Genomic DNA, 24,955 nt, shown 5'->3' with positions numbered 1-24,955 from the left:
CACAGAGATCTCAAGAGAGGGTGGGAGGGTAATCATATCAACACTGAAAAGAGAGACAAGGCAAGAAATCTGAATCTAAACATGACACAAAGATGAGGAATCTGGTGAAAAGTCACCCATGAAAAGTGTTAGGTTGAGCAGAGCAGGATGCTGGCCTGAGGCAGAGTGCCAGTGAGTCCACCATGGATCATCCTAGACTTTTATCCTCAGGAATGTCTGAAATGTCCTGCAGGAACCACCCAGATCTTGCCTCAGCCCACCTCCATGTGTGCCCTGCCCTATGCTACAGGTCACTCCTCACATGAGCAAAATAAGGAGCTGCTACCTTCTCGCATCCTCCACGCCTAAGATATATAAAAGCCCAATACTGTCCATGCCGGGCAGCCATTGCCCCCTCACATATCACCCTATCATGTGGCAGTGGTCCTGGGCCATCTCCCACCAGACAGTGGTAAGTCAGACTCTCTCTCCCTTAAAAACTGCATGACTCAAAGTCTCTCTCACTCCCAGTCACCTCTGAACCTAACAAGAAGAAAGCGAGCCAGAGCATGTTTCCAACAGTAGTCATTTGGCTCATACTGTCTCTAGAATATGGGTGACTGAGGGTCTAAGGATGCATGTCATAAGGCAGGAATTTTCATGTCGAGTTTTGTACAATTAAAGAGTAAGGAACTATAAATCTGACTATGGAAATATACTTCTAACATTCTTCAAGGCAAATTATATGTCACAAAAGAAGATAAGATAGGCTCTATCAGAAGAAGTTTTTAAAAAGTCTACGTAATGGCATGACAAAAAACCTAACATGACAGCAATCATGCAAACACTAGGTTATAAGAAAAGAACCACTATCTTCAGTTCATTTCTCTGTGTGGCAAAATTGGAAATCTTAATGCTTTCTTTGAGTCACAGAAGTATTCAAACATTTATCCTTTCAGAAATCTTAGATTCACATCTGAATATGGTTACCCAGAATAGAATCAATTTTTTAAATCTTTTTATTCCCCCCTTTTTAAATTAATTACTTTGCATTATTTGACACAGTTTCATAGGCTCTGGGATTCCCCCAACCCCTCCCCGTACCTTCCCCCCATGGTGGATTCCTCCACCTTGTTGCAGTAGTACAGTTCAAATTCAAATTGATAGAATCAATTTGAATAACAAACGTGAAGCTGTATCCTAAATTTATACTCCATAGAATGTGGCCATGATTTCTGATGGACAGTTTAATTTCATCTATTACTGAAACACTGTGAAAACAGAGGTGTTTTTCTTTTTTTTAATGTAGGTAACAGGAAACAGCTGTAGATTTCCCCCTGAATACTGCTATCAGATAAAGGAGTAGACTTGATACTTTCATGAACATTTTTTACGTCCAACTTCATTTTTATTCTTAGAATGAGATGTTAGAATTCCCATTTTCTTGGAAAACTGGCAGAGCATCTTTCTCCTCCCGCCTGTCTGTGAAAAATTGTTTTCACCAGTAGGTGCTATCCAAATAAGATCTAAGACTCAAAGCTATTTTTTGGTTTAGTTCAGGAATTCTTAACTTAGGATCCATTGACATTTGGAAGTGGATAATTTTTGTTGACAGAAGGGGCTGCCTTGTGCATTGTCTTTGCTCATTCAGTACCAGAACATTTCCTCCTCGTCACAACAATGAAAAAATGTCTTTAGACATTGCCACCTCATGGATGCAGACAGAAGTGCCAGTTGGATATCCTAGACCATTGTGCAGGGTTGTTCCAGTTTACGTAGCTGCAAGATGTATGACCTCCAATTTAGTGGGAGGAAACAATCCCTTGGCATATTCACAAAATCTGGGGTTCCAGAATTCTGATGAGGACAGAAATAGTAGCTTCTCACTGTACTGTGCTCACCAGAGCCTGTGTGGGTTGACTTCTTCCAAGGCTTCAGGTGACATTGGTCCAGTAGTTTCTCATAGACACATCTGGTATTGATGTTTACCAAGGACGGAAAGATAATGATGACTGGCACCATGGCTGGGACATGTATACCTGGCCTTTCTACAGACACTATATCCAGCAGTCTGTGCTCTCAGGGCAAGCAGCACAGATAATCAGGGTAAGCCATATTGGCCTTTCATGACCTAACCTCCAAAGTCCCATCACTTTAGTTCTAGCACACTCCGGAGATGAAGTAACTATAAGGTCCAAGGAAATGCAGACATATCATAGGGTAAGAAGAGCATGGGGACCAGTGTGCTTGTGTTTGGAGAATACAGTCTACCTCAGTGATAGATCCTGGGGTACCATCTGAGTGCCGTAAGTGATAAAGAACGGCAACTGTGTTGGGTCAACAGCCAACAGTGTTTATGAATGCCATGTCATTGATAAACAGCCCAAAGGAGAGTTAAAAAAATGTATCCTAGATAGCTAACACATGAATCCTCAACTTTATATAAGAGCTTTGCCTTTTACTCTAAACTAAAATAGCCATGTTGCCAGTCCTTGGGTTTTGATTATTTTAGTGTGGTTTGTATGTAACTGAGTGTAAAAGTGATAATAGTACTTGCTAACCTGACCCAGTAAAAGTCTCAGTGTTTATAGAAATGCTCAAGACCCCAAGAAATGAGTTTAGCAAAAATAATGACATCCTGCTGGTGGTGTGAAAGTCGTGTCAGGAAATAGGATGCATATAAAATCACATACAAAAACTGCTGCCAAAATGCCTTCAAGGAGCACTTGAATCCTGCAGGTAGTAGCAGGAGGACAGTTATTCAAAGCTGAGACCACTTCAGCGAAAAGATTTAGGATGGAGACTAATCTCCTTTATCTTTTCCTTTGACTCTTCCAGATAACTCCTGGGGGGACTCTTCTGTCAAGCCCCTTTAATTACCCATAATCAGGGTTAAAAACAATAAACTAAGAAATCAAGAAACCTGCCTTAACAGCTTTGATTTGGCCAACTGTATGACTGTACAAGTCACTCTCAGTCATTTGGGGTCTTGGCTACTTTGTAAATTAAGAGACTTGATGTTAAGTGGTCTCAAAAATACTGTCAGTTTTACAGAAATGACCAAAAACATTCACATGAACATTTTCAACTTACTCCTGTTAAACTTGCCACTCCCCAAGTGGGAGGCCAGAGCTTAGCACTGTGGGGATCCATAACAGATCTGCTTTTTAAGTGTTCTGGAGATTTGTTTGAATCAGGTTCTCAGGGAAACTACAAGCCTACCTTTTTCATAAGGAGATCTTCCTGCAGGGTGAGAACCTCAAGATTCCCTATAACCCTTTTGATGCAGGTGCCATCAGATTCTACTTGGCTTTAGCAATGAGATAAGGATTTTGAGGGTGAGAGTTATGAAAGATGGAAAAGAGATCTGGGCTTAACTCTGCTTTGATGGAAATCGGATAGGTTTCATTGAATTCACCATAAACACAGACTCCTGAGTTGTAGAAAGTTACTACAGAATTTATAATTGTGAAGTTTGTAAGATAGAGTGACAGGGAAGGAGCATTTAGCTTGGTGTTTAAGACATCAGTGAATATGCTTACACTTTGTATCAGAGTGCCTGGGCTTGGTTTATGGTACTGGCTCCTGGTCGCAGCTTCCTGCTAGTGCAGATATGGCGAATCTCCAGCAGTGGTGACTTAAATAGGTTCCTGAGAACCCACAGGGGAGGGTTGGGTTGAGTTCCCAGCTCCTAGCATCAGCCCTAGCGCTGATGCTAGATATTAATGGAACTGGGGGAATGAACCAGCTGCTAGGAAATCTCTATGTGTGATTAATCATTGGGTTCATCCTCATGCTTTCCCTGGAGCCCCTGGAGGACAGTGGGAGTGTTGGGGAATAACTAAGGTTGAAACCAATCCTGGGCTACTGGACACTGGACAGTCGATTAAGAGATGGGAGTTGTTGCAAGGGAGCCCCTTTATTCTAGAGGATGCTAGGGAAGGAAGAATTTCTTCAGTTTCAAATACGCTCTTTCCAAATTAACAGGAGAACTTTCAAAAGGAATAAAAGAATTAGGGATAGGTTGTCTACCAAATTTCTAGAGTTAGTACTGATGCTGCTTAAGTTTTGGTTAATTTGGTATGGCATCTAGCTATATTTGATTTGTATTCATAAATCCCTTTCTTATCTGGGATCTGCCATTACAACCACCTCTCAGAAGTTTATGGACTCATGTCTTCTGGATCAGCTACACAATTATTGAATAATAGCTTTTGTTAATTGGAATATGAAAAGGAAAGTAAGATGTGCTTTTTTTTTTTTTTTTATAATTGCGAATGTGTGGACAGGGTTAGGATGTGGAAGAGGGAAATGTTTAACTTGTACCTCACACAGAGAAAGTTTTATTTAAGAATCCCAAACAGTAGTAACAAAGCATGTGGATTTATTAATTGTATGATATGTCTGTGACCAAGGCACATCATTCTTTGTTCCCTTTCTGTACTTTTTATGCTTCAAAACATAAAAGACTAAGTCTGTCTTAAAGAAAATTCTGAACGTTTGAGCTAAATGGGAGTTAGCTGCAGACAAGACGTCAGAGCTCCTGATGGAAATGATGAGCCAAAAACAGAGTTTTGGTCTAGGTTTGGGTCACAGTGTTAGTAAGAAGCTCACAGGAAAGAAGTGTGGCTTCCCCACTGCTCCGTAGTCACCTGTAAGATTGAACCAAACATAAGAGTCAGATGTGTCAGTGCGGTCACAAGGAATCGTCTCATTGCAGAGGAAGATCTAAATGCAAGGACCCTGGGATGAAAGAATAGCTGGGGATGAGAAAGTACCAAGAACAGGGTCAAAGGGGAGAATGTCTTCAAGGTCTTACAACTAGGAAGCCTTGGTTTAGACCATCTATGCTAAGCACGCAGACCAAAGTAAGAGTGCCAAGTCTAGGTGGCAGCGCTGGCTTCTCTCAGGAGACCCAATTTGTAATTGCCTCTGGTTACTCCCCCAAAAATCAAGCAAGAGGCTTCGCGTCAGGAGCTGCTCTCATCTGGTTCTAGTTTTTGCTTTCAGAAAGCCATGCAAATGAGAAGCAGGCAACTGTTTACAGACTTGACTCCCCTACTTCCAATAACAAATGTAACAGTTAAATAGAAACCCAATGAGGAAATGACGAAACCAACCAGGCCTGGATGACATCTGCAGACTACTCCCCTAAGATTAGAACCAAGATAATGGTGTCCACTGGGACCACCTTTATCTGGCATTGTGCTGTAGCAGCTAGCCATAACAGTGAGGCCAGAAAATGAAAAAGGGAGAAGAAAAACTATCTATGTTTGCAAATGAAATGATCTTGTATAAAGAAAATTCTATGGAGCCCCTAAAGAAAAAGACGGTAGAACTCACGAACAAGTTCTGCGACATTTTCAGGAAACAAGGTCAGTATAAAAGTCAGCTTTGTCAGCTTTGCTTCTGGGCTGCAGCAGTGGTATCCTAAAATGATGATAATAAAGCCCCTCCATTTGAAATAGACTAGAATGCTTATGAATAAAGTTAGCAAAGGAAGGACAAGTTTCTACCCTGAAAACCACAAAACACTATTGTAAGAGATTTAAAAACTACATTAAGAGAACTCATAGGTGGGAAAATTTTACGTTGATTTACATATTCAGTGCAAGCTTAAACTCAGTCTTTAGCTAAAGTTCTCAAAGTGATGATGTTAAAATGTATGTGCACATGCAAGTGGCCCAGAATATACAAACAATTTCAGAAGAACAAAGTTGGGAGACTCTTGTTTCCTGATTCCTAGAAAGCATATTACAAAGCTATGCTGGTCTAAAGGATGTGATATAGGTATGAGGATCAATATTATCAGTCAATTGAATAAAATTTGAATAAAATTTGGAGGATCTTAAAATAAACCCTTAGCTTTGAGTTCCATTGATAAGGGTATGAAGGCAGCTCAATGGAAGAAGAATATTGGAGATTGTGCTGGAAAAACTAATAAACACATGAATAGACAAAATTAAATGAACTCAAAAGGAATCAAGTTCAAAATGACAGAGGTAAAACTGTAAGCCTCTTAGAAGAAAACATAGATATAGCTCTCCATGACCTTGGATTTCGCAATGGTTTCTTAAAACCTCAAGTGCTGAAAGATAAAACGGGGATATTGAACTTGATAAAAATAAAACAGAAACTCTTGTGGGGAACATCATACCGTCAAAAGTGAAATGAAAGCAGATAAAATGGGAGAAAAGATTTACATAACCTCTATCTGATAGCAAACTTGTATTCAGAATATATAATGAATGCTCGTGATTCAATAATAAAATGCTGTGGAGCATCCCTGAAACTGGCTGGAGGAATTGCTACAGAACCGCGAAACTGAGTCTGTTTGCCTACTGTAGGCAAGCCAGTTACTTACATGCAGTCACGGGCAAGAGGCAAAAGAAAGCAGGGCTTTATTTGCAGTGTGCAAGAGCAGACAGTTTGCCAGGCAGTGCTTAGTCCCAGACCTCTCTTAAATATCAGTTCACATGGAACCGAGACATGTGAGTAGCTTGCACATAACCTCTGATTGGTCTAGAGTGTGTGTGGCCCTCCTTTGACCGGTCAATAATCTGGGACAAGCACTGTTACTCAAGACAAGGATGGGTTCTGGTCTGTCTGGGGACAGGGATAGGATTTGTAGTCCCTGTTTGGTGAAGGCCACTGCAGACATGTTAACAGTTCTAGTCTTGGTGACTCAGGGTCTTGGCTCTGGCTTCACCATTATGACACTCCCTTTATATAAGGAATTTCCTTTTTACAAAGGACCTGCAAGCTGAGGAAGAGCTGTCAGGACCTGAAAATCAAAGTCTACATCAAAGGCATTAGGAACAGGAGACAGATAACCTAATTTAAAAACAAAGACCCTGAAGAAAATGTCTCCAGAAGGTATGTACAAATGGCCAATCAGCACGTATAAGGATGATCACTGTCATTACTCACTAGGGAGATGTGAATCAAAATGCACTTGTCACCCACAGAGGTGCCTACCAGAAAACAGAAGTAGTGGCAGGTGCTGGCAAGAAGGTGGATAAGTTGAAAATCTTATGTATGACTCATGGCAATGTAAGTCAGTGTGATTTCTTTCCAAAAAGTTTGAAATTTCCTTCCATTGTTAGACACAGAACTACCCTATTTCCAGCAATTCTACTATATTGGACCATATATTAAATATCTATAGCTAAGTAGTATATTACATATCATAGCAATGCAATGAAGTATTATTCATGAATGATAAGAATTAAAGCCCTGATGGATGCGTAGATAAACTTTGAAAACTTTAGACCAAATTAAAGAAGGCAGTAGCAAAAGATTCTTATCCTGTTCTAGAAATGTGTTTTCCTATTTTTATTCCAGGCTCTCGCCCCCATGTGAGATAAGACTTTGAAGCAGAGACATATACAAAGTGCGATAATGAGAATAAGATTTATTTAAAGTGATGGAATGAGGATACATTCAGGCATAAGTGCAAACAGATGCATGAAAAGATACTTACTGGGAGAGCCGGAAAAAAAAAAAAAAGAGAGAACTGTCCACAAGGAGTGAGCATGGGAGCAGATCAAAGAGGGCCGCACCCACATCCAGTGATTTCCCAATTGAATGTACAGACAGAGCGGGGTCTGGGTAGGGCTTCGTGCACATGAGGTCTTCATTGTCGTCACAGGACCCTCTGTATTGTGAAAGAGGCTCAGGTGCATCATTGGAAAGTGGACATCTTGGATCGACATGTCGGGTGGTAGAAGTAAGGTAAAGAGCTAAAGACAGAAATTGTGGGGGGGGACTCTTCCAGCTCATTTTTTCCCTCACTTGCTGTCTAATCAGAGCCCCGTGTCAATTCTAATCTAAGATTTAACCAGAATCAGCAAATTTATAGATACAGGAAGCAGATTAGTAATTGTCTATGGCAGGGAATGAATGGGTTAATGAAATGTTAAAAATGATTGAGGTAATGATCACATAATTTTCTGTTAGTGCAAGAAGAAAAAATTGAATGGAACACTTTAAGTGAATGAATGGTATGATACTTGTGTTACACCATCATAAAGCTGTTTATAAAACTGACCTAGGAGTCCTGGTTCTAATAGCAGAGTAGTTTATATTGAGCTAACCTGCCAACAGAGAGCAATTATAAACCCTGGAGAATACAATTGTTTGAAAGAGCTGGAAAACTATCCAAAGCCAGCGGAGTCTGGAAGGAATTTAACTTGTAAATAAGGAGCAGTTCTGGGCGGAGTCTACAGTATTTGGCTTTGACTCAGAGAGCACTCTGGATATAATTGGATGAAGATTAGAGCTTTAGCCAGAAGCACTTCTCTTTTTGTCTTAAGGCATCAGAGCCTGGAGTTACTTCTGAGAGAGAAGCAGAGGGGGAATTGTGAAAGGTAGGGACTGTACCCATTTGGGTAAGTCGTGGAAGTAGAGAGTGGTACATGTTCGTGTAAGCCTCAATGAACTGAGTGACGCTCACGCAGGTAAGGGCAAAGGTTTATTACAGGAAAAGCAAGTGAGCCTCTCAGAGGGACAGAAGCAGGTGCAGATCTAAGCTCTGATGTCGGCTGAGACTGGAGTCTCCGCAAACAAGGAGGCGGGAAGGTTGTGATTTCCTAGGAGCTGCCCAGGGGGCCTCAGTGTGGTGTTGAAGTCACCTGGTGTGTAGTCACCTGCTGTTATGTCTGTGAGGATTTTTAAAAGATTTATTTTATTTTTATTGCAATGCCAGATATACAGAGAGGAGGAGAGATAGAGAAACGTCTTCCATCTGCTGGTTCACTCCCCAAGTGACTGCAACAGCTAGAGCAGCGCCAATCCGAAGCCAGAAGCCAGGAACTTTCTCCAAGTCTCCTGTGCAGGTGCAGGATCCCAAGGCCCCGGGCTGTCCTTGACTGCTTTCCCAGGCCACAAGCAGGGAGCTGGATGGGAAATGGGGTGCTGGGACATCAACCGGCGCCCATATGGGATCTCAGGGTGTTGAAGGCGAGGGCTTTAGCCACTAGGCCACTGCGCCAGGCCCTATGTACAGTTTTTTAAGCAAAGGTTTCTGTTTAAGCTTGTAATTTCTTTCTGTCAGCTTCCCCAATCAACCTTTTTAGGTCTCCTGCTCCAAGGTTAAGAGACAAAGAAGACCAGGAAAGGGTGTTGGGATTTGCTTTTCTCAGCTTCCCCAGTTAACCCTTAGCTGTCCCCTACCTCTCAAACATGAGACAAAAACTAGGGAGTTATGGGGACAGTGGCTGCCAACTTAGAGAGTGACTATAAAGACATGAAGAAAAGCTGGCATTTTGGTGTACTAGGCAAAGCGACCACCTGTGATACCAGTTCCATATGGGTGTTGGTTCATGTCCTGGCTGTTCCACTTCCAATCCAACTCCCTGTTAATGGCCTGGGAAAGCAGAGAAGATGACCCAAGTGTTTGGGCCCCTGCCACTCATGTGGAGGACCTGGAAGAAGCTCCAGGCTCCTGGTTTCAGCCTGACCCAATCCTGGCCTTTGTGGCCCTTTGAGGAGTCAATCAGCAGAAGGAAGGTATCTCTCTCTCTCTTTCTCTCTGTTGTTGTTGTTGCTGCTGTTGTTTCTGTTGTTCTAATTCATACCAGTTGCTGACCTTGTTTCATGGCTTCTCATTTATGGAAATATATAGTGATGGAGTACTGGAGTCTACCATATCCACATGTGGGGGTACAATGCAACATGCATCCCTGCTTCCAAACAAAAGATGGACCCCCAATGAAACTGTTGGAAATATGCAGACAATGAAATGTTGGACTGTCTGACATTATCTGTACCAGCAATATCAGGGCACGCTTAAATAAGAGACTGATGGAATTACGACTCCTTATGAAGGACTATACTGTTGTAGCCACATGGGGAAACTCAGTTGGGGGGTAGGGAATCCCAGCCTATACAAAATTGTACCACAAAATTCAAAAATTAAAAATTAAAAATAAATAAATAAGTAAAATAAAGATAAAGAAAAAAAGTACTAGTCAACCCACCAAATCTGGGTCCATTTTGGTGCACAAAACCAATCACTGACATTGAGGTGATGGAAGAAAGGAGGCATTTATTGAAAAAAAAAGACAGGGCAGCTATCAATTCCTGTGCTCCCCAAGCAGTTGAGGGTAATGATTCTTATGAGATTGAAGTTGGAAGGAGAGGTGAGTTGTCATTGCCCGTGTCCAGTCTGTGGCTCTCACTGGCCTGCCTTTGATTGATCGCTGGTACTATGTTCTTTGGGGAGTTTTTAAGATGGCCAGGTGAGCTTCCATCAGTCAATGAGCTACATTCAGGAGGTGAATATTTTTTCCTTGAACCTGGAGTTTCTTGGAACAATGCCAAACATCAGGATGTTCTCTATTACAGAAGCAAACAAGCAAATGACCTCATGCGAGTCTGGTGATTGGAACTCTGTAAGGCTGTCTGTGCTGATCCCTCTATTCAGTGAAATAATTTCAGTGAGTGGTCGATTTGCAATCAAAAAGACAAGACAAGGACACTTTAAGCTAAGGGAGAGAGGATGGTAGGCCAGGAGCCTGATGGTCTATAGTATCTGCATTCAAAGCACTCAACAGAGGCTCCTGTTGTAGCAGGAATGAAAAAGGATCACTCAGGATGCTGCAGATATCCAGAGGATAATGAGCCAATGCTGCACTAAGCCCTCGTGTCAATGAATCCCATAACTCAGAGGAAATGGGCAAAATCTGAAAAAGACAATTTGCCAAAATGACTGGCAGATGAGATAAAAACTCTGAATAGACAATTTTGAAAAATAACAACGAAACAGAACTATAGGCTTAACTATCTCTGCCTTCTCTATGGCACATTTAAAGACAACAAGATGTCAGTCTTAAATAATTCTTTTGGAAGATAGTGGAAGAGGAACATTTCCAACTCACAATGAATTCACACTCCCAATACCTACTTACATGATCTTATCATGATACCAAGTCCTGATCATGATCTTATAAGAAAAGAATACAAGAAATATCACTTATGAATGCATGCAAATTCCTTTACAGGGTATTAATAAACTGGATATAGATTTGGAGAATTAAAAAAGTGATTATACATCATATCCAAATGGTGTTCATTCCAGCCATCCAAAGTTAGGTGAAATTAATAATGCAGTTGACCTACAGTGATGGTATAAAGGAGAAAAGTTGTGTGATCATCCTAGTATTAAAAACATTTGACAGGGCCTGGCGCCGTGGCTTAACGGCTAAAGTCCTCGCCTTGAAAGCCCCGGGATCCCATATGGGCGTCGGTTCTAATTCCGGCAGCTCCACTTCCCATCCAGCTCCCTGCTTGTGGCCTGGGAAAGCAGTCGAGGACGGCCCAATGCATTGGGACCCTGCACCCGTGTGGGAGACCCGGAAGAGGTTCCTGGTCTCGGCATCGGATTGGCGTGCACCGGCCTGTTGCGGCTCACTTGGGGAGTGAATCGTTGGATGGAAGATCTTCCTCTCTGTCTCTCCTCCTCTCTGTATATCCGGCTTTCCAACAATAATAATAAAATCTTTAAAAAAAAAAAATTTGACAAAATTCAACATCCACATATGGTAAAAAGCTATCAGTGACCAAGCTATTGATGACCAAGGATTACAGGGCCTGGACCTCAGTTTGATAAAGGACAACTCCCTAAAGTCACAACTCATAGAAATGACATCAGCAGCGAATAGCAGCTGTCTGCTCCAGCTACTTCCTTTATCATCCTGGGGATGGGCCCTTGGCACAGTAGCTAACATGCAGCCTGGGACAGCTACATCCCACACAGAAGCTCTAATGTTTCCAATCCAGCTTTCTACTAATGTGCACCCGAAGGGGGCAACAGGTGATGTCTTCAATGCTTGGGTCCCTGCAGCCAATGTGGGTAATCCAGATGGAGTTCTTGGTTCCTGGCTTTAGTGTGACTCATCTCTGGCTGATGCAGGCATTTGGAAAGTAAATTAGTAAGTTAGGTGGTGCAAGATCTCATTCTCTTTTTTTTTTTTCTCACTTTCAAATAAAATGAAAAATCATTAAAAAGCACATAATATTGGAGATTCTGGCTAGTGACATAAAGCAAAAAAAGAAAAAAGCCTACTACCATTGGAAATGAAATACTAAAATATCCTTTTAGTCTGCAAACAGCATGATCATTTTTATGAATTCAAAGATATCTGTAACACTAGAAATAATAAGTGAATGTGGGGAGGCTGTAAGATACAAAGTTACTACACAAAAATCATTGATTTGGAGCATTGGTTGTGATATTCTGCTTCTGATGCTGCTTCCTGCTAATGGACCTGAGAAGGAAGCAAACAGTGGCCCACATAATTGGGTGCCTTTCACCCTTTGAGAGACAGGCAGGAAGCTCCAAGCCCTTGCCTTTAATCTGGGCCAGCCTTGGCTGTTGCAGGCGTTTGGAAACCAAACCAGTACCTAGTACTTTTCTGACTCCTCTTTCTCTGTCCCTCTACGTTTTAAATAAGTAAGTATAATTTTTTTTTTAAAAAAGCAGTTTTTCTTACATACAACAAATAACCTGTGAATTAATATTTTAATTTTGTATTTTATATAAAATATATTCAGAAATACATTCACCTAAATGTTTCCAAAAATGATGCAAGGTATTACTTAGACCTACACAATTCTGCCAAGAGAAGATAAAGAAAACCTATTAAATAAGAACAGAATCCTAGGATGTTCATGAGTTAAATGGTGCTGGTTCTCTTTTAATTGATCTGTAAGAACCATCATCATTGTAAACAGTATCCCAACAGGCTTTACTAATAGTAATTGACAAGCTGAATCTCAAATTCGTGTGGAAACACAAAGTATCTAGACTGGCCAAATTGTTACTTTAAAAGAACAAAACCAGAGGATTTACACTATCAGGTTTCAAGATTTTCCCTAAAGCTACAGGACTGGCTACAGTGTTAATTGGTCTAAGGGCAGATAAATAGATCAATGGGACAAAATGAAGCAGCCAGAAATAGATGCTCACGGAGAAAGTCCATCGATTTTTCTGTAGTGCCTGGCTTCAAGGTAATTCAAGTGAGAGCAAAGTCTTCTCTCCACAAACGCTGGAGAAACAGCAGATGCACAGAGGAAGATGACATTCTTTGGGGAGGTCAGGCGAATCACTGAGCCTGACAAATCAAGTGGGTGTTTGGAATTCCTGACCCTGAAGAATCTGACTGAAGAGGAGTGTCTTTAGGAAACCTGCCTCACAGGAGGAGGGTGCAGTTACTGTCCTGGAGGTGGGCCTGGCTTCTCAGGCACTCCGGCTTACATAGTGTTGTCATTTTTACCAACAAAGACACACAGACAATGAAAGCCCCATGAGAGCTGAACGTTTGGCCAAGCAGTGTCTGCACTGCTAGCATCCTATATCGAGTGCCTGGGTTTGACCCCCAGATCTGCCTCAATCCCAGATCCCAGCTGATGTACGCTCCGAGAGACAACAGGTGATGGCTCAGCTGGGAGAACCAGGTGAAGTTCCAAGCTCCCTGCAACTGCCTGGCTCAACTCCAGTCATTGCAGGCAAATAGTGAATCAGTGGATAGGAGAGCTCTCTAGCTGCCTCTATCTCCACCTCTATGCCTTTCAAACACACAACACAAAGGCAAATTCTGAAAAATTATGAAACTCATAGCCAGCGCAGTAACCAAGTCTTTGACGCCTGAAATGGGGTGGGAACAGGGACAGGCATCTCACTGTCACCTGGCCTTCTGGGCTTTGATGGAAAAGACCCACTCTTGCAGCTCTGACTTCATTCCTGGCCTCAGCAGGTGGCAACCCAGTCTTTCTTATTCAGTCTGCTCCTTAGCTTTATGTAATAAACCTTGTCTCAGTCTCTGAGGTAGGCCCTGCTCCTCTCCTTCCAATGGCTGTCAAGCCACCCACAGTAGTGTTCACACATTTTATCTCACTTTTTCATCAGATTGGGTTAGAAAAAGCAAACAACCTGCCCTTTCTTACCTTACTGCTTTAGTGGAACACTACCAGAATATCCAGTCACATCCCACACCTCCTCAAGCATTGTTCTGTGAAGTGTACCACATAGGGAAGAAGAGGCAGGAGGTTGAGTGGCAATCAAAGAGATCTTTGCTCTCATTCTCGTCTTATCTTTCTGGTGTGGTCTCCTCTCCTGAGCTGTGGGGAGCTGAGTCCTGCATAGCTCCATCCATGAGATAAATAACACAGGAAAAGCGAAAATAAGTGTGTGAAAAGCCCCAAGGACTCCCCCAACGAGTGTGAATGTTGTAACCCTAAGGTGGAATGACTTACTATGCCAAAAACTGCACTGCAGGTTCAGTCTCACAGGGGAACATACATAGTTTTAATTCTGTGTCTATGAAGTTCAAAAGCAGCTGGAAGGTGACAGTGATGGTGTGTCAGGGTAACATAGACTCCACATAGCTTAGCCCCTGAGCAGATGCTGGGAAAGCTGGAGGCCCATCTGACAGCCCTCTGATGCCCTCATCATCCCACCCCACCAAAGGCATTATGCTGAAGGAGGAGCACCCCTATGGCAGCAAAGATGAACAATACGTAAAATAAACAGGATATCCTATTTATGGTCTTGCTTCAGTTTCACTTTCAGAGTGCCTCCAGGAGACATGAGACATCTTCAGAGGGGACAACAGGACACCAGTCAATGACCTTGCCTCTGCCATACTTCTCTCCCCCCAGCTGCTCGTCCTTTGAGTATGTCCAGTGCGTCAGCCCTTTTCTATCCCAAGTGCAATACTGTCTGGTTTCCTGTAGTCTGCCTCCCTAGAATCTTTCCTCCCTGCTGTTTGGCATCAAAACATCCTAGTCCTGTCCTTCTTCCTCCAAGAACTAATCCGTCTTGAGGGGTTCTCAGTTTAACTCCCATAACTCTAATCCTTTTCTGTAAAATTGCTGTAGGGATCTCTTCAAGATGCAGAGTGATTTGAATGGTGGGTATTTTAGGCACACTGATGATCAGTAAAAAAGATTATTTTAAGCAGTTTTATTTTTTCATTGGCACCTTCGCAATTTTGCCATTTATAGCATATCCTAAGTGCACCTGCCAGGAGAACACAGAATGACACATCCTGTGCTGTGACTCTTGCCAAAGGGTATTCCAGGAACTCCTCTTTTCTATGTCACCTGCAGACGTTCACATTCTTCTAAGTTTATTAAAGCTGTTGATGCATTAAGCTTAAAGAAGCCACATAACTTTGGAGCTGATGATTCCTCAGAAAGAAACTTTCATTCATTCATTTATCCATTCAACAAGCATTCATTGAACAGTTTGCCCTGTAGAAGAGAGACAAAAAGATAATAGATGATAATACAGTGGCAGCACAGAAAGCTACTGAAGAGGAAAAAGCAATTGCATTCTGGGAGCATGAGCTGGTAGGATCTCTGGGCAAAGAAGGAGAGCAGAATTTCCTAGGGATAATGGTACAAAGACAGGTAGAGTTATATCAATCTGTGGGTGTTTAGAGCTGAGAAGTTCCACATGGCCATAACACGGGGCATGTTAGACAAGGTTGGAGGAGAGGAGGGAAGGACTAAATAAAGAATGCTGGACATGTATAAAACAGGTGATTTGTATGCAGTTTAAAAAATCAATGGAAACTCAGTATCAGGAAATCAATAGTAGTTTCTAAGCAAGGATGGGATATTATCAAATTTGTGCTTTGGGTAGCAAAACTATGATAAAAACCCACAAAGACTGGAGTAGCCATGAGATAAATTGCGAAGATAACAAGACTCTACACGAGAAAAGATGATTGCTTGGATTCCTGTTGCTGCTGTGGAGAATGGGGCCAAATTTGAAAGAGATATCTGTTGGAAATATGACCTGCTCTGGTATTTGTTTAAATGTGATAAATTGGATATATGAGTGATCAGCAAACTTGGATTCATTCTCTTGCTGAGCAGGCAAATATTGATGACCACTCTCTTCCAGACACTGGGCCTGGAGTGAGTGTAACTTGTGTAAATATGGGTACAATGTTAGCTAAAGCATGCCTTCCAGGAATATTTGATTAAGGAAATATAAAGGCTAAGAAGACTGTTATTTTTTTTTTCAAGATTTATCTACTTTTATTTGAAAGGCAGGGTTACAGAGAGAAAGAGAGAGAGACTTTCCTTCTGATGGTTCACTCCCCAAATGACTGCATTGGCCGGAGCTGAGTCTGTCTGAAGCCAGGATCCAGGAGCTTCTTCCTGGTCTCTTACATGGGTGCAGGGGCCCAAGGACTTGAGCCATCCTCCACTGCTTTCGCAGGGTCATAAACATAAGATGTTGGTGCTGCAGGTGGAGGTTTAGTCTACTCTGCTATGGTACCGGCCCCTACAAAGCTATTTTTAAGACAATGTAATGGATCAGGCATTTGACTCAATGATTAAGACTTGAGGCCCAGCATCTCATATTAGAGTCCCTCGGTTCAAGATCCACTTCTGAATCTAACTTCTTGCTAATTTGTATCCTGGGAGGAAAGCAGGTTATGGCTCAAGTGCTTCAGTCTCTACACCCATGTGAGATGTCCAGATTAAATTCTGGCTTCTGGCTTTGGCCTGGATGAGCTGAGGGCTGTCCCATACACTTGAAAACTGAATCAAGAAAGGAAATGCCTCCTCTTTTTCTCCTTTTCTTTCTCCTTGCCTCTGAAGTAAATAAATACAATTTTTTAAAAGAAAAGGAAATGTTCTGAGGAAAATATCAACAATTTAGGGAAATATTAAAATTACCTTTAATGATTTTAAGCTAGGTCATCTTGGGCAAATCATTTAATTTGCTCAGTATCCCCATTCAGGAAAAGAGAAACTCAAATAGAGAACAAACCCATGTGTCCATGTTGGCTTCCATTATTATTAGGCATTATGTGCTTGACAGAGTACTCTCAGGGAGATGTGACTAGTAGAGTATTATAATGTATTGAACATTTCCACCTGCATGCACACCGACAAGTTCGGAAGTACTTTCACAGCAACCTCTGACTACACTCAAGTATTTATTTATTTTCAGCCCCTTTTATTCAGAGCTGAGTAACAAGGGACAAGGCAGTGAGTCAGGCTGGAGCACCCTGACCAGGCAGCTCCCACATCAAAAGGACTTGGTAGGATTGATGTTCATTTGCTGTTAGAAGCAAGTTTATCTGATCTTGCTAGAATCACCTAATGCTCATTGAAAACAGGAACAGAAAGGAATTCGCATCAGTCCTGAGGGAGTAAATCTAGGAGTGCCCATTATACCACTTCAGTCAGCACAGTGCTTTCACAGAGAGTGTGGGGAGGACACTAGCTCAGCCTCCCTGACGTGGGCAGAGGTGGTCAGCACGAGCTGTTCACATTTGCACATGTGATCTGTGGTGAAACAATCTCTTGGGCCTCTGGATCCTTCTTGGGTCTTCCCAGGAGACTAGCCTGCTTGTCAAAAAGCAGGTGCCTGTAGCTAGTGGGGCATTGAGAATGGGTCTTTTCCACAGTGGTGTCTCCATGGAGGGAGGCACGTGTAGAATAGACCAGTCTGAGCTGTGACTTCCATGAGCACAGCTGCTGTACTGGACTTTGTTTCCGTGGTTGGTTGTTTACGGCATCTTCTGTTTTCTATGATTTGCACACTTTAACCAACCAAAGGAAAAAGGTGACTATGCATGTGACTCTTTGATCTCTAGTGAGAAAGTTTTTGACCCCCTCTCCCCACACATACAATGAATGCTTTACACAAGACCATTGATGTGAAGGATACAAATGTGTACTAAGCATAACAGCTGGGCCAGTGGCCACCCATAAACCTGAAAGGGTCCACAGGTGCTAGGGTTTCGAATGTTCTCCTCTTGGGTTCAAAAAAAAGAAACTCTTAGAGGTCAGATGGAAATGATTTGTTCTTCATTTGGAAGCAGTGGAAAGGTTCTGTGGTTGTTTGATCTGGGCAGCAAATGATCAAAGCAACAGTTTAAAGAGTTACTCAAAGAGTGAGGGAAGCTGATATGAAACTTCCTGTGTGAAAAGCATCAGATTACAGAACCTGGTACATGGACCCTCAGCTGACCCGAAAACTTCCTTTCCTTTTGCTTTCCTCCTGCAGGTGGTCATTCTGTACTTTGAGCCGAGCACATTCCGCTGCATTCTCCTCAGATGGGCGCGTCTCCTGGGATTCGCCACGGTGTATGGGACTGTCACCCTCAAGCTTCACAGGTATGTCACATGACGCAAAGACCTCACTCCAGTAGAGGCATCATAACACTGGGCTTCCGTACATCACTGTAAGCTGTGCTGTCCATTCCCATGGTCCATGTTAAGGAGTTGGGTAGCAAATCTGTTTTTCACTTTCAAGGTACCATCTTTTGGGGTCTCTGAAGAAATCTTCAATATGACCAAACCTTCAATAAGATTTTTTAATAAACATGCCTTTGTTTTAACAAACATGCCTTTGTTTTAACAAAAGTCAATTCTGAGTAGCAAACAAATTTAGAATGAGAAAGGGCCACCAGAGAGTAGTTGTCACTGTACTAGTGATATGTGTTCAGAGAATGCTAGAGTACAGGTGAGTGCTATACTTGTCATCCCAAAATTATTGTCCTGTATTCCCAGGTTCCAGGCCCTGGACCATCAAGAACCAACTTCAGAAATATCCCAGAGTTCTGTGTCTTCCTCCTTAACCAGTATACCCCAGTGACTATCTATCAAACATAAAACACAGACACCACTGTCAATGCCCATGTAATGTCAGGAGGGACGAGGCAACAAAATAAATCACGTATCCAGAAAGCCAGGAGATGCGTGGAAAAAGATTTCATTGTCTCCCCTTGCTTTCTCTTTGAAAGTTTGAGAAAAGTAGTGCCAAAAAAGTAGTAGAGAACAGAAAAGAAAAAGAAAAGTTTCTCCTTCAAAATAAAACTGTCATCACAAGAAGTAAACCTGTGGTCAGCTTTGAAGGTCTTGGATAACCATCAGTACCCAGGCTATCCTGCTGAGCTGATGGTGTTTCTCAACAAAGCTTCTGTAACATTGCTCACATGAGAGTTTATCCCCCATGCCACAAGATCAGTTGTTTTACTTTTCACCCTTCTGCAAAGTACCCCAGCCCGGTTGTTTAGAATCTCCAGCCCCTGGGGTGAGAGGAAGCTGACCAGTTCTTCATGGTCTTTGTCACTGCCTTATGCTCTCTGTAGACAGTGGATCCCTTATGCACGGGCTGTTCATGCAGTGTACTTTATTTGAATCTGAAACCCTTCTTCTCTGGAGGGGGGGAAGGGGTGAGGAATGAAGAGAGGGGAGAGAGAAAAAGAAAGCAAGAACAGAATTTAGAAACAGGCCTTCTCTATCTATATAGTTCATATAGAAACAAGCTTCTAATTGATCGAGGTGACGCTCTGCTGGCTCTGCCTACAAACCTGAGAGGGCCTCCCTAAGAGGCCGTTGAACTTGAACTGGACAAGTGGGATGCTGGACTCTGTATGGTGTAAACTTTTAATTAGGGAATCTCAACGGAACTTGAGCTGTGGTTATGCATCAAGGTGAAGGAATTCATGATGGGGGAAGGGTTTGGGGTGAAGGGGGGGGAATCCCAGTCATGTAATGCAATGTAATTAATGAATAAATGAATATTAAAGAAAAAAAAAAAAGAAACAAGGGGCTAAGTAGGCATAAACAACCAAAGATGATGTATAAACAGGTGTTTTCTTCAGTCACCATGGATATGTATGATTTAGCACATGGATGATGCAATACAAGCAGGAAGGACATCCAGCACATCCATAGGTAAGTGGGGGTCACACACTACCTGCCACTCTAGTTGTTGGTTTCCTGTTGGTTGAAGAAATTTAGGAAAGCAATATAGCTCCAGATTCAGAAAAGCCAGGTGCATTTTCAAGGGGGCAAAAAGAGGAAAAGTGAGAGAGGGTGGAGAGAGAGTAAAACAGAACAAAACGAAACCCTACCCACAATGTTCCAGAAAACCTTTTCCTGCTCTCTGGGATAGAGTTTCTGAGAACATGGTGACTTTTCTTTTGCCAAGGGTAATCAGGGAAAAACAAAAGGCTATTTGTGTGTGTGCTGTATGGAAGATGAATATTTAAACAAGCCATGAAAAGCCTGAGGAGGTTGGTTGGTCCCTGCATTATTCAGGGCTGTTTGTCCTGGATCCACAGTGGCTTCCTCTGCTGTGCTCGTGAGCACTACATGGTTACAGCTCATAGGAAGCTTTGCTTTGTGTGTTCTAGTTTGTTTCCTAGGGACTCTTCAACTGACCAGGAGATAAGTATGAGTAAGTGCTTCATACTTATTTCATTAACGTAGTCATATAAAGTTATTTAAGTTAGACACCTACAAATTTTTTAAAAGGCAGAAGAAAGACACAACTATGTGTCTAGAAAAACTACAAGTACATAACATAGGTGTCTGCTTTCACTGCTTTGGACAGCCACTGGCCAGTACAGAATTTAAGATGGGGCCTTGAGCAAATGTCTGAAGCCCAGTTACTTCTCGTTGTCGGCAAGGTCCGAGTCATCCGTCATTACAGACCATGGAACACCATGTTGGTCACTCCTCATTTTGTAAGCCAAAAAATTTTTATTAAAATATTGCAGTAGGCTTTTTTGCTAGGCAGCTTGGCAAGACCTACAGGCACCTAAGAGAGTCTTTGAGAACTCCCCTTGCATTGGCCCCATCATACAAAAAAAAAAAAATGACATTTAAAGCCCCAAGTCATGGTCCAAGGGGTTTTAAGAGGAAATGTTTTGAGTGTGGCTGTAGTCAGCCAGCCACCTCAGTCCCACTAAGCAGTACAGCAGCCTTGGAAAGCGGAATTGGGCGCACTGCATTTTGACTGACAGACAGGAAAGCCTCCCTGTCTGATGTGGATGGTAATGTAACTCCCAGGCATTCCTTCTGCTAAGCACACCATGGTTTCTTGTCCCTACTGGCTGCTTACTTTGAAGTGTAAAAACATTTTCAAGTGGAGAGTTACTCCTGGGACATGTGAGAACTCCATTAAGGTAGGCATTTGGCACAGAAATTAAAATACAGCTTGGAATGCTCACATCCTGCAAGAGAGTGGCTAGGATCAAGTCCCAGCTTCATTTCCAATCCAGCTTCCTGTTAATGCCCACCCTGGGAGGCAATCAGTGATGGCACAAGTACCTGAGTCCCTGCCACCCATGCAGGGGGCGTGAATTAAATTCCACGCCTGCCTCTCACTTTTGGTCTTGCCCAGCTCTGGCATTTGGAAAGTGAACTACCAAGCAGAAAGAAGAGCCCCCTTCTTTGTCTTTCAAATAAATACATTTTAAAAATGTTTATTAGAACCATGTTACTCACTAGAAAATAATGAACTCATTTTGAAGCGTAAGAGGAATAACTCTCTCCCTCTTTGTGATGACAAGTGTTATTTGGACAGGAAGTTGAGCCACTTTCAAAGCCACAGGAAATTCCCTAGCCACAGAGGTAAACTGGAAGGTAGTGTCAGAGGAAAACAACCTTCACCTTAGCCCTACCCAGTGCTTCTCAAGTGTTGGTAGCATAGCCAGATGTCTTACAGAGAAGTGGCATATTAAGAGGAATTCTCAGAGGCTGAAAGATTTACATTGCTCTTCCAGAATTAGCTCTAATAGGGGCACTCAATGAGATTCTCTCTCTCTCTCTCTCTCTCTCTCTCTCTCTGTCTCTCTCTCTCTCTCTCTCTCAGACACGCACACAGAGACATGCACATGTATACATAGGTTTATAAGTGGATTTGCCTTCCTCTTTTTCTTCTTGTTAAGTCATTTTCCACTACCCTGGGTTTTCTTTAATGGAACTTTCAACAGTCCCCTATGGACATATTTACTGTTTTAAAACATGTTTGATGAAATAGGATACATCAGAAGTCATTTGGCTCCTAACAAGTGTAAATCTATTTTGTAATTCCACCAATGACGGGAGCCATGGTGGAGGCATGTGCCCTGGGGACAGTGCACATGTGCACAACTGTCTGTGTATTGCCCTGATTTCTAGTTCACGCTCAGGAGTTCAGTGCAGTGAAGAGGCCTCAGCTTGGCAGGCCCAACATTTTTGTCATTCTTGCCGCTCCTATTCCTAGAAACTTCTAACAGAAGGGAGCCTCTGGAAGCTGGGAAAATGAGAGATGGCATCCTCCATGCCCCACACTTGCCATTCCTTCATTGGCACACTTCCAGTCTGTCTCTGGCATCCAAAACTGTGTCCGTTAGGACTTGGCACTTAGCTGCTATGATTCATTCTCAGAAGCTATAGAATAGAACCCCCTAAGTTCCCAAAAAGTTACTTTGTAATTGTGGAGTCTGGAACTGGCTGGAACATATTATCAGCACTTCCTCAGCTCATTCGTGTTCTGTCTACCATGACTTCTTCTCTTCCAGCCTTGCCTAGCCCACAGAAGGGATGTACTCTGTACACCACTTCAGTTACAGAATTCTAACTTAAAGAGCTCCATTTATAAAAAAAATATGTTTGGTTTATGCTCATGAAACAAAACATGTGTGAGTGATAAGCATGCTCACAAAATGGATATCTGATCAACTAGACCTTTGCAAAGACAGTCTTCAGCTTCCAGAGATCTGATGTAAAGTTGCAAAAGTGATATTCATTCAGTCACACCTGGGATTAGATACTGTGATCTCTTCCCCAGCTAGCAACTTGTGGTGTGGAGTTGTTCCCTTCTGATGCTGGGTAGCAACAGTGAGTGTAGCTCCTGGTCAGCAGCCCTGCGGGTGATAGGTGGATGCTGTACAGTGCATATGTTGCTAAGCTGTAACATTCAGTGGTTCAGTGGTTCAGTCCTTCAGTTGTTCAGGCTCAGTCCTATAGACCAATTGATACATTTTCAATATAAGATGTTTTCAGTTTAGGGTGGGTTCTGTTGGACATAGTGATAAGTTCAGGAATATTTGCCTCTGTAGAAGATCTGATTTCAGAGAGAACCTTTGTAAACATAATTGAAATGAAAGGAAATTTTGTTTTCATTATACTTTCAGAACCTATTAACTATCATATGTGAGTAAAATAGGTGACACCAAGCTCTCCTTATTTTGTCTGACTTCACATGTCCTCTCCGCTTTGTTGTGTGACACATAACTTTGAAATACACTCGATTTTATAGCATGTGCACTCAAAGATTTTCAATGTTGAGGTTCTCTGTTTACATATATTTCTATGCTATATGATTTAATTTTTATCATCATTTAGCATCCTTTTTATGTCTTGTTTCTAGAGACTTACATTAGAATAATAGTTCAAGGGCTCTGTCCATATTTGATACATGAATTGTTTTGTTACCCAGTTTGTAAGGATTTCAACTTGGTTCTGCATTTGCATGCGTATGAGTGGGCTTCTAATCAACTGTAAAATTAAAAACTAAAGCCCATCTGGTAATTCAGAATTAGTACTTCTCACACAATAGGTGTTAAATATTTTTATTATCCTGAAATTCTGTCCAAATGTTGTATGCTGCCAAGTGGAAATATCGCTCTTCCTTGTGTAAAGTAGATAAGCAGCCAAGGAAGCAATGAAATTAATCCACTAATGTGAAGAAGAAGAGGAGATGGAAGAGGAAAAGGAAAGGGCGAAGAAAGCCAGCCAGGCCTCATTAAAGGCCGGAGGGACACACAGTACTTCTGCAGGCAGTGGGCTGCTGCTGTCTGGGCCCACCGTCAGGTGCTATGCTTGATTTTACACAGATCTATCTATGATCTTTCTAATGTGCCGAGGGTCACCTGAGATCTGATCACTCGGCTGTGCCCCCACCCCCACCACCTTCACGGTATCCAGTCCAAAACAACTGAACTAAGCTGTGTCCTCATTTCCATTGAGTTGAGAGTCATTTCTCATATTGTTTGCTCTTTGAGCCATTGGCTGTCTTCCAAATGTTTGAGGGATTCCCCAGACATCTCTCTGTTGGTTTCTCATTGAACTCCACTGTGGTCAGAACACAGACCTTGTATGACTTAGATATATTGAGATTCATTTTATATCTCAGGATATGATTTGCCTTGTTATGTACTCCATGGACTCTGTAGAAGAATGTGTTTTCTCCTGTTTGCAAGTTGTCTCATAAGTTGTTTCAAATATTTTATATTGCTCAATTGGCCCTCAGCTCATTCTGTTCTTGAACAAGGTGTGGGGATTCTGTGTGGCTTTTTTTTTTTTTAAACTCTGTTTCTCATGGTTCTATTAGTTCTTGCTTCATGGCAACTGAGTGGTTCTTAGGGTTGATAATGACCCTTGCTGTGCCTTCTGCTGTTGTTTGGCCTGAAGTCTGCTTTGTTGATGTTAATTCTAGTTTTGTGTTACTGCAGTGTATCTTTTCTTCCTTCACTTTATTTTTGACCTGTTTTTGTCTCGATATGTAACATGCATTTCTCTTAAGAAGTGTATTGTTAGACTTGGCTTTTTAAATTCTCACAGGATAATCTGTGATTTTTGGTTGATATATTTAGACTATTTACCTGTAAGCCTGATTATTGGTAAGTTTGTGATCTTAGGTGGTATTACCTGTGTACCTGTCAGTGTGCCAGCCAGTCACCTGACCGCTAGTTACGCCAAAGTGTTTTCACCCAGCATTTGCAAGTACCTTGTCTGAAGCACGGAGCTGTACTGGAAGAAGTAGTCCTAGGAGCACAGAGACTGCTGAAGTGACGCTGAAGGGAACAGACACTGAGCAGACCTGAAACAAGGAAGGACATTTCATTAGGAAACCAAGAAGCTCTCCACAAAAAATACAAATAAAGCCCAGCACTAGGGAGCTTCACTAGTGAATTATACCGAAGAATTAAGACCATTGCCTCACAAAGCATTGTGGAAATAGAAAATGAGATGATAATTCCCAACTCATTGGAAGATATCAGTGTTACTCAGACACTAAAACCACAAGAAAATAGGGTTTTCAGATGAATCACAAGAAAACTGCTATCCTCAGGAATGAAGAACAGAATCACAACACAGTACTATCAGAAACCAGCGGCCTCTAGAAAGGGTCATACAACACTGCGAAGTGTGATTTAGCCCAGAA

The 24,955-nt window shown here is 42.1% G+C and overlaps 1 protein-coding gene across 1 annotated transcript in view; it reads left to right on the top strand.

Moving 5' to 3' along the window:
* The window catches only part of GPR158 (G protein-coupled receptor 158), a 337,238-nt gene that overhangs the window by 275,274 nt on the left and 37,009 nt on the right, over positions 1–24,955 (top strand). Inside the window, 1 exon segment of the mRNA XM_004588529.3 lies at positions 18,017–18,126. Coding sequence (XP_004588586.3) covers positions 18,017–18,126 — 110 coding nt within the window.

Source organism: Ochotona princeps, chromosome 10 (assembly GCF_030435755.1).
Source record: "Ochotona princeps isolate mOchPri1 chromosome 10, mOchPri1.hap1, whole genome shotgun sequence".
Classification (NCBI taxonomy): Eukaryota; Metazoa; Chordata; class Mammalia; order Lagomorpha; family Ochotonidae; genus Ochotona; species Ochotona princeps.
Note: the sequence above shows the minus strand (reverse complement) of the source record. Positions and strands in the feature narration are given on the sequence as shown.